The 9,220-nt window shown below is 45.8% G+C and overlaps 1 protein-coding gene across 1 annotated transcript; it reads right to left on the bottom strand.

Annotated features, from left to right (window-relative positions):
- Positions 1-495: 495 nt before the first annotated feature.
- si:dkey-11p23.7 (V-set and Ig domain-containing protein) lies at positions 496-4,164 on the bottom strand (the record flags this gene model as incomplete). The annotated part of the gene is made up of 3 exons (XM_037676503.1): positions 496-905; positions 2,022-2,411; positions 4,143-4,164. Coding segments are annotated over 3 exons (822 nt in total), but the record flags the coding sequence as incomplete, so codon positions are not given.
- Positions 4,165-9,220: the final 5,056 nt, after the last annotated feature.

The raw sequence follows: 9,220 nt of genomic DNA, 5'->3' as shown, positions 1-9,220 counted from the left end.
CTTCTGCTGATACCTTCAGTAAAAACTGGCGTCAGTAAAATAAACTTTAGGAAACGAGCGTTTCGTGCAGATGTTTGTAATAATTCATCAGTTGGAGTTTGTTGAAGGAGAAGTCAAACTGTTTGCAGATGATCTCACGGTGGAGTTTGAACGTTTTGTTGAATAAATGAAGACTCAGTGGAATCTCTTGTGTTTTGTTCTCCTGAAGGGAACTGATTTGTTTTAGAGCCTGATCAGGTCCACGCGTTCTGCTGGGATCTGAAGGACATTAGTTTTCACACGTCACGTCTGTAAAAGTTCTGAACTTAAGATCGAATCATGAAACAGTAAAATGAGGTCAGGAGCTCGGCGCAGTCCGGTTGTTTATTCAGTAGGTTCTCCAACACGTTGACAACAATCTGAAGGACTTCCGTCTGCAGAGAGGCAGGAACATCTGGATCCTCCACTACACCATCAGGTACAGACCTGATCCGGTCTCTGGTTCTGAATCTGAGCTTATTTCCTGCAGCAGCTGCCCCCCTGCACCATCCACACACCCATCCCCACCACCAGAACCACTTTGACCCCCAGAGCCGCTGACAGGAGGAGGAGGACGGGTGTCGGCGCCCCACTGACCGATGGCAGGGGTTGGGGGTGCAGAACGTACAGGGTGGCCTGGTCTTTGCCCAGCGGGTTGGAGGCGCTGCAGGTGTACTGCTGGTCCGGCTCCACGTCCATCAGCTGGCTGACGGTTTGGTACCGCCCCGAGGAGCCCTGAGCCCGCGGAGCCACCAGGGAGCCCTCCAGAAGGTCGTCTGGGCCGAGCCACTGGACGTCCGGCAGCGGCGAGCCCTGGACCTGACACAGAGCTCTGTACCCGGACTGCTGGCTGCCCTCCACCGACAGGACCAGGACCTTTGGAGGAGCTGAAGGACAGGGATGGAGAAGAACCTTCAAACATCTGGACCACAGCTGGAATTTACCTCAGAACCACGTCACACATTATTCTGCAACAGTCCAAAGGTAAAAATAAAAGTGCAGGTAAAAACAAGACAACAATAAAAGACGAATACAAAAAAAAAGAAACAAAAAAAAAGAAAGTTTTAGACAAAGAATCAAACTTGACCGATGAAGATGTAAACAACAAACAATAAATAAAGTCAGAGTTGTTGTCAAATAAAATTAGAGAATAAACACAAGGAGGGGAGCAAAACACTGACATGAAGGGAAACCAGGTGAGGTCAGTGAAGGTCAGTGAAGGTCAGGTGAGGTCAGTGAAGGTCAGGTGAGGTCAGTGAAGGTCAGGTGAGGTCATTGAAGGTCAGGTGAGGTCAGTGAAGGTCAGGTGAGGTCAGTGATGGTCAGTGAAGGTCAGATGAGGTCAATGAAGGTCAGGTGAGGTCAGTGAAGGTCAGGTGAGGTCAGTGAAGGTCAGGTGAGGTCAGTGAAGGTCAGTGAAGGTCAGTGAAGGTCAGGTGAGGTCATTGAAGGTCAGTGAAGGTCAGGTGAGGATAATGAAGGTCAGGTGAGGTCAGTGAAGGTCAGGTGAAGTAATCAAGGTCAGGTGAGGTCAGTGAAGGTCAGTGAAGGTCAATGAAGGTCAGGTGAGGTCAGTGAAGGTCAAATGAGGTCAATGAAGGTCAGATGAGGTCATTGAAGGTCAGGTGAGGTCAGTGAAGGTCAGGTGAGGTCAGTGAATGTCAGGTGAAGGTAATGAAGGTCAGGTGAGGTTAATGAAGGTCAGTGAAGGTCAGGTGAAGTCAATGAAGGTCAGGGGATGTCAGTCAAGGTCAGGGGAGGTCATTGAAGGTCAGGTGAGGTTAATGCACTCCAGGTAAACCTCTGAAAATCAGCCAGCTCTTGACGATGTGTCACAGTTTGAGTAAGTCCAAACCAGATGTTTTAGATGTGAATCTGACTCATATTTTTGATTTAGGAACATATAAATGTTTTTCATCCGGTTTGTTTTTCCGTTGGATGGGACTCAGCTGCTGTTTGAGTCAGACTCTCTACCTAACCGACCCAGATGTTCTGGACCTTACCCTCCACTCTCAGCCTGGTCCCCATCTTGTCCTCGAAGCTGATGTGTTCTCGCCCCTGGACCTCCACTCGGCAGTAGTACCGCCCGTTGTCCTGCAGGGTGGCGCTGTTGATCCGGAGTGACAGGTCGTGCTCCCTCGGGTTGCCCTCTAGACGGTAGCGCTGGTCCTGCTGCGGACCTGGTTCGCAGGTGGGTGCCCCGGGCCGGCTGTTGCAGCGGTACAAGACTGTGGCCGCCTGACCGTGGCCCAGATGCCACAGCACCTGCAGCGAGGAATGTTGGGAATGCTGTGGGTGGCTGAAGGTGCAGGGCAGCACCACAGGGTATCCATCAATACCTCGGACCTCTGACTGGACCTTCATGGACCAGCTGTCATCTCCAGAGCTGACAGCTGCAGGAAAAGATGATCAGAACTAGAAGTCTGGATAGAAATGGACCTCAAACTAAACCAAAAGTTTGTTGAAAATGTTAAAACAAACACGTTGCATTGATGGGTTTCCCTGAAAACCAGACCTCGCTGTTTGTGTTTACACCGTGGGTTATTAAAGTTGTTTTTTTAGTTTTAGCACCAACATCAGGTCTCTGAGCCCAAACAGAACCAGGTGAGTTCAGGTAGTTCTGAGGCGCAGTGGGTTTAAAGAAAGTGGATAACAGGGTCAGCGCTGAGTCAACATTTCCTGTCGTTGCTTTATTTTTGCTGTTTTAGCTGCTGTTGTGCAACACTTAAAGTTTACAGTTTTTACTTTTTGACCTTTTTTCCAAGTTTAGTTTTTATCTGCTCAGTCTCACACGGAGCCGCTGCTTTGTTAGTTTTTTGAAAGTTTCTTCATGTGATCATTTTAGCTTATAGCTATGATTTCGTTAAGTTTATCACTTAGCTAATATTTTGCTAATTTTCAACAACTCGGTTTAATCTTCTTCAGCTCATTTCAGCGCAGTCACTCAGCATTTCAGCTGTGTTTTAATAGAAAACTTTCAGGTTTGGTTTATTTCAGTCTGGAAGATGAAAAAGTTGAAAGTTTTAAATTCACAGGAAGAAAATATTTGTAAGTTTTTGTTTATTGTAAGAATTTTTCACAGGGCTGCAGTAGCTTGGTGGTCAGGGCTGGGGCCTTGTAGTCCTGATGTTGCCAGGTTGTGTCAGCAAGGACATCCGGCATAAAACATTTATCAGTATGTTCAAACGAGTTTGCTCATTGTGGCGACCCCTGAAGAAGAGAGCAGCTGATAAATTGCTATTTATTTTAAGAATGTTCTGTTTTTGTCCTGCAGCTAAAAGAAGAAACTTTTAGATTTCAACTGAAAGTTTAAAGTTTAAACGAGCTCACCTCCTGAGATCAGCAGAAGCAGAGAACCACAGATCCACCGAGAGTCCATGAGGAGACAACTGATGAAACAGGGCGTCTCTCTGTGTGTGTGACTCAGAACCTCCCAGACGTTCCTCCTCTCATGTTTTTCCGTTGGTTTATTAATATTTTTTCTGTTCCTCTTGTTAATCTGTGATTCCTCTTCCTCAGGATTCATCTCTGCTCTTTGCAGATGATGTGGTCCTGTTGGCGTCATCGTGCCGTGATCTTCAGCTCTCACTGGAGCAGTTCGGAGCCGAGTGTGAAGCTGGGATGAGAATCAGCATCTCCAAATCTGAGGCCATGGTCCTCAGTCAGAAAAGGGTGGACTGGTCCTGATGCTGCTCAACAATCCAGGTAGAAAAATATAACAAAGTTAAGTCTGGTCCTCTGGACGGGTTAAAAAGATTTTTAAAAAATTGTAGAAACGTTTCATCTTTTATCTAAAAAACTTCTTCAGACTGAGGAGCTGCAACAAACTCAGTCTTATAAGCAGCACCTTCTCATAGTGGATCAACCAGTTTGTTGTGGACATCCAGAACCAGCTGCTCACATGATGGAGGATGTTGCAGGAGTTTCACTGAAACTGAGACGTTTATTTTCTAAACATAACGTCCCAGTGGCTTTTAAACCCCAAAATACATTAAAGACTGGTTCATCCCAAAGATCCAGTCCCCCGGCACAAACAGAGTAATGTTGTGTATGTTGTTCAGTGTCAGGAGGGTGATCAGTCTTACATCGGGGAAACTAAACAGCCACTGGCCAAAAGGATGGACCAGCACAGAAGATCAACATCATCAGGCCAGGACTCTGAGGTCTACACTCATCTCCAGGCCAGAGGTCACTCTTTCAGGGATGAAGATGTTCACATCCTGGACAGAGAGGAACGATGGTTTGAGAGAGGAGTAAAGGAGGCCATCTTTGTGAAAAGACATCGTCCATCATTAAACAGGGGTGGAGCCTCCAGGTTCAACTGTCCCCCTCTTACAATGCTGTGATTGCTAGTATCACTCAGCCCTCTGTGAACAGTAAACAGCCATCAGGTGCTAATGATCCATTGTTAGACTGATGGTCCTTCTTGAGCATGTGATCAGCTGGTTCTGGTTGTCAGCAGCAAAACTGGTTGATCCACTCTGAGAAGGTGCTATTTAAGAGACTGAGCTGAATACAGCACCTCAGACTGAAGAAGTCCATACATAACGTTTCTACAGTTTTTTGTTTTTTGAACCCGTCCAGAGGACCAGACTTAACTTTGTCAAAAAAGAGTGGACTGCTCTCTTCAGGTCGAGGGTGAGATTCTGCCTCAAGTGAAGGAGTTCAAGTATCTCAGGGTTTTGTTCATGAGTGAGGGAAGAATGGAGCAAGATTGACAGATGGATTGGTGCAGCTTCTGCAGTATTGTGGACTCTGTTCCGGTCCGTTGTGGTGAAGAGGGAGCTGAGCTGTAAGACAAAGCTCTCTGTTTACTGGTCGGTCTACGTTCCTCCCCTCACCTCTGGTCCTGAACTCTGGTAGAGACTGAAAGAATGAGATCGTGAATCCAGGAGGTTGAAATGAGTTTCCTCTGCAGAGCTGGACTCTCCCTCAGAGACAGGGTGAGAAGTTCAGACTTCATTGGAGGCATCAAAACCAACAGACTTGGGAGCATGGAGAGCAATATCGATGGTTTTGAACAGAACACTGTGGTTGTTACAATTTGAAGAAATTATGTCTGAGAGATTTTTGTTCTTCTCAGCTTTGCAGTTAATCAACAGAAACTGAGTTAATGTTGTGAGTGAAAAACTGGTTCCAGTCTTGTGGTTTCATAGGCCCTCAGAGGTCCAGGACCAGCCAGGAGGGTCCGGTGGGATCAGTGGGACAATGTGTTTCTGGTCTTCAAACTTTGAATGTTCTTGTTTTCAGAAGGTCAGTGAGTCCAGCAGCTTATTTGAATTGTAAATTAAATGTTTTTCTTAAGTAAATGAGCTGCTGGGTCTAAGGAGACGTCCCCATGTCCCTGTCCTCTTAGCAAGACGCAGGTGAGTGCATGTCTCACTGGGGACAGAGACACCATCTGTCCTTCACAGGGCAGGACACAACAAGATGGCCGACACTGCTCCCACGTCCATCAAGACGTCACTTTGAGACAGATTCACCTGGTGCTGGTTTTATTGTTTTATTCTAAAGATGAAAGGAAACCAAACATTTTGAAACATTTAATTGTTTTATTCAACCCAAAGGTGAAATAAACTCACATTTCTCACATTTTAATCCAGTAATTCGTCCAAACCACCCAAAGGTGCACGGAGCCTTCCTGTCAGTTCCTGACCTGTCCCGGGTCCTGTTTTAATCTGCTGAGGTGGCCCTGAAGTTGCCTGTCCTCAACCGGCGGGGGTAACCAGAGGTCCGAGTCAGACTTGTCCTCATCAAGCAGAACTGGGTCCATTAAAGTGGGTTCAGACACCAGAACTCTGCACAGTTTAACATGAACGAGGACTGATCCAGGAACAGATCTTCAAACATCCTGCAAAGAACCTCTCACAGGAACAGATCCATCCAAGACCAGAACCAGGACCTGGGAGATGGCGTTTTCAGCTATTTGGGACTCACTTCCTGCTTTCTGACTAACTCTGATATTCTCACCAGCTGCTGGCGGACAAAGGGCGATAATGTTTTTGTTTATGTCTATGTGGTTGTTCATTTGTCTGTCAGCAAAATATCTCATGAACCAGAAAATGAAAAACTTGATTTAAATTACACTAATTCAAGATGGCTGCCTCAACTAATGGTTAGAATTAACAAAAAGAACTGCCTAACTCAGTCAGTTTTACAGATGTTGGTATAAAGTCTGATGTGATGGCTGAGGGTCAAAGGTCACAGTTAAAACCATTCCTCTGAAAATGTTTTGGTTTGTGCTTCAAGTGGTCCGGTAATCACCGGTACTCTGCACTTCCCTTGTGTTCGTTCATGTTCATGAATCTGCCGGTTGTTACCACCAGCTGAGGTCAGGTTGAAGACACGGGACATCAGACACAAACAGGAAGTTAGCTCTACTCCTTTCTTGTTAGGTCAAATCAGGTGACACGTGACTCTTGAGGAGCCATGGTTGGTTGAAGTTCAGCACAAGAACCAATCTAAAGCACAGCTGGGCGAGTGGCAGGACTCTTGAAATCAGTTCTGATCCTGTCTGAACACAGAGAGGAGGACTGTAAGGAAACAGGAAATGTGTTGTCAGCATAAGTCTTGGACAAACAAGAAGTGAGGCAACACATTCGGCTACTTAGCCTCTGTGGCTCCGCCTCCTTTTGGGGCAAAATATCTGGGTACACAGCTTCTGTGGTTCCACCTCCTTTTGGGGCAACATATCCTGGTACAGTCTCTGTGGCTCCGCCTCCTTTTGGGTCAACATATCCTGGAACAGCCTCTTTGGCTCCGCCTCCGTTTGGGTAAAACAACCCTTCCACTGTGACTCCTCACATTTACTAAGAAAACCAAATCAGACTGCAGCCTTTCTCTGAAGCTTTTGAGGGCCTAAATATTTAATCCTGTCAAGTAAATAAATATTTAATGTCTGTGCTGATCCATGATTACTCTCAGAAATAAAACGTTCATCGGACTGGATGAACAGCAGCAGCCGGTGGTCTGATGTGTCAGTCATCGTTCTCCTTTAGCCTGCTTTATTTTACCGTTTTGTTTTGTCATGATGGTTTTTGGTATCTGATATCACAGTATGTCAGTGTGTGTGTGTGTGTGTGTGTGTGTGTGGGGGGGGGGGGGGGCTAGCTGACAGAACTGGTTCAGAAAAACCTGAAGCTTCCTGTGGTTTGGTGCTGTGGTGCAGTTGAGGGCTTCCTCTGGTGATGGTTCCACTGGGTTCCCCCCCGAAGAACCTCAACATGAAGCTCTGAAGCTCCTGGTTCTTGTCCTCCTGACAGAACCCGTTCCGTTTGGTTCAGACTTTTGGAGCGGGGTCTTCTGCAGGTGTCAGCTTCACTTCCTGCTGCTGAGTGTGAATCATCTGATGGTGTGTTTTTACCCTCGATGCATCTCGAGGATGTGGGTGGAGGTGTGAAACGTCCTCCATCACGTCTCTGAAGTGACACCAAAAACAAGACGAAGACTTTATTCAAGGAAACTTGGTTTCAAACTAACGTCTGGGCCTGTCTTCTGTCAGAGGTTTGCAGCTCCTGTCGTGCTTGTCACACCTCGCAGCCTCAGCACCGTCTTACTGGAAACACCGACCCGTTTTCTGCTCTGCCCAACCAGCAGGAAGCTGCAGATGTGAGAAGGTGTGACCTTCAGACAGGCAGAGGGAAACATCTGGAGGACCTCAGAGTCCTGAATCACAAACAAACTGAACATTTCTTTCTCCTCCAACATATGAGCCTGCTCCCCTCAGCCTGAACAGGTGTTCAGCACCTGTAGCCCCGCCCCCTGTCAGCTGCAGCAACACAGGTAGAACGGGTCTGTGACAGACTGGACCGGCTCTCTGCAGGTCCAGGTTTGTAAACTCTGAGCTGGTCTGAGGACTGGGTCAGGTTCTGCAGCCTGACGTTCCTCCTCTGGAGTTTCTGAGGAAGCAGCTTGAATTATTAATGTCTGAATGTTGGAGTCAGAAAGTCAGGGAGCCGGTCCTGCTGGGTCAGGCTGGGCCATCCGGTCCAGGCGGGTCCAGACTGGTTCAGCTGGTCCCAGGGGTTCAGGCAGAATTTAAACCTTTTTTTACCGAATCTGGACCGGTCCAGGACCTCATGAAGGTTAATGTGTAAAAAAACAGAGAAGGAGAGGGTTTCAGCTTGATCTGCTGGGAGATGTTCTCCTTCTGTTATTAACAGAACCAGGACCAGGACCAGGACCAGGACCAGGACCAGGACCGGTCAGACAGAGGGACTCATGAAAACTCGTTTCTTTATAAAACCTGTTCAAACCAGAAGCTGCATGGAAAAATAAAGAGTAAATCACAAAACAGTTGAATCATGTTGTTTGTTTTTGGAAGAAACGTTTCGTCTTTCATCCGAAGGACTTCTTCAGTCTGAGGCCAACAGGATCTGTCTCTTTTGACCAGGTTGTCCTCAGCTGGTTCGGTGAGTAGTGAGCGGCCATTTTGCCTTTAACATTTGATTGTTCTGCGCTGATGATCGATCTTTTGCACGTTTTCCAGTTTGTGTGAACTCCACAGCAGACTGGTTTGAAACACGTCAACATGGAGCTGTTTATAGACAGATCCTGGTGGCAGGCCTCAGACTGAAGAAGTCCTTCAGATGAAAGAAGAAACGTTTCTGCCAAGAACAAACTGTCCACATGAACTGATTTAACCTTTCTGTGATAGAAATATAAAGAAACAAGAAAAACAACTAAAGTTCAGTTTGACGTCAAAAACTTAAAAAACATGAAAAGATGGAAATATTTCAATTCTTCTGGAGTTCAGACAAAATGTACAGTTGAGCTACGAGATTAAAAAACATCTGTTAAAAAAGAACAATAAATGTTGTTTTATGTAAACCCCGTCTTCAGACGCCTTTTTTATTATTAATTTATTTTATGTATTTTATTTTATTTTTAGTTTTTGTTATTATCATTTTTTATCCGTCCAGAGGACCCGACTTAACTTAGTTAGACTTCAGACGAGTTTTCTTATAAACTGCTTGAATATTGAATATTGAATATTGAATATTGAATATTGAATATTGAATATTGAATCTGTTAAATCTGAAATAAACCGGAGAAGAGTTCATATTTTTATTTAAAAAATAAAAGAAAATGATCTGGAGGTCATGTGACTAAAAACTGATCATTTGGACTCTGATGAAGATGATGCTGCTGCAGTGACACACACACACACACACACACACACACACACACACACACACACACA

Source organism: Nematolebias whitei, chromosome 5, assembly GCF_014905685.2.
Source record: "Nematolebias whitei isolate Nwh7 chromosome 5, NemWhi1, whole genome shotgun sequence".
Lineage (NCBI taxonomy): Eukaryota > Metazoa > Chordata > Actinopteri > Cyprinodontiformes > Rivulidae > Nematolebias > Nematolebias whitei.
This window is presented reverse-complemented; position numbering and strand designations above follow the sequence as displayed.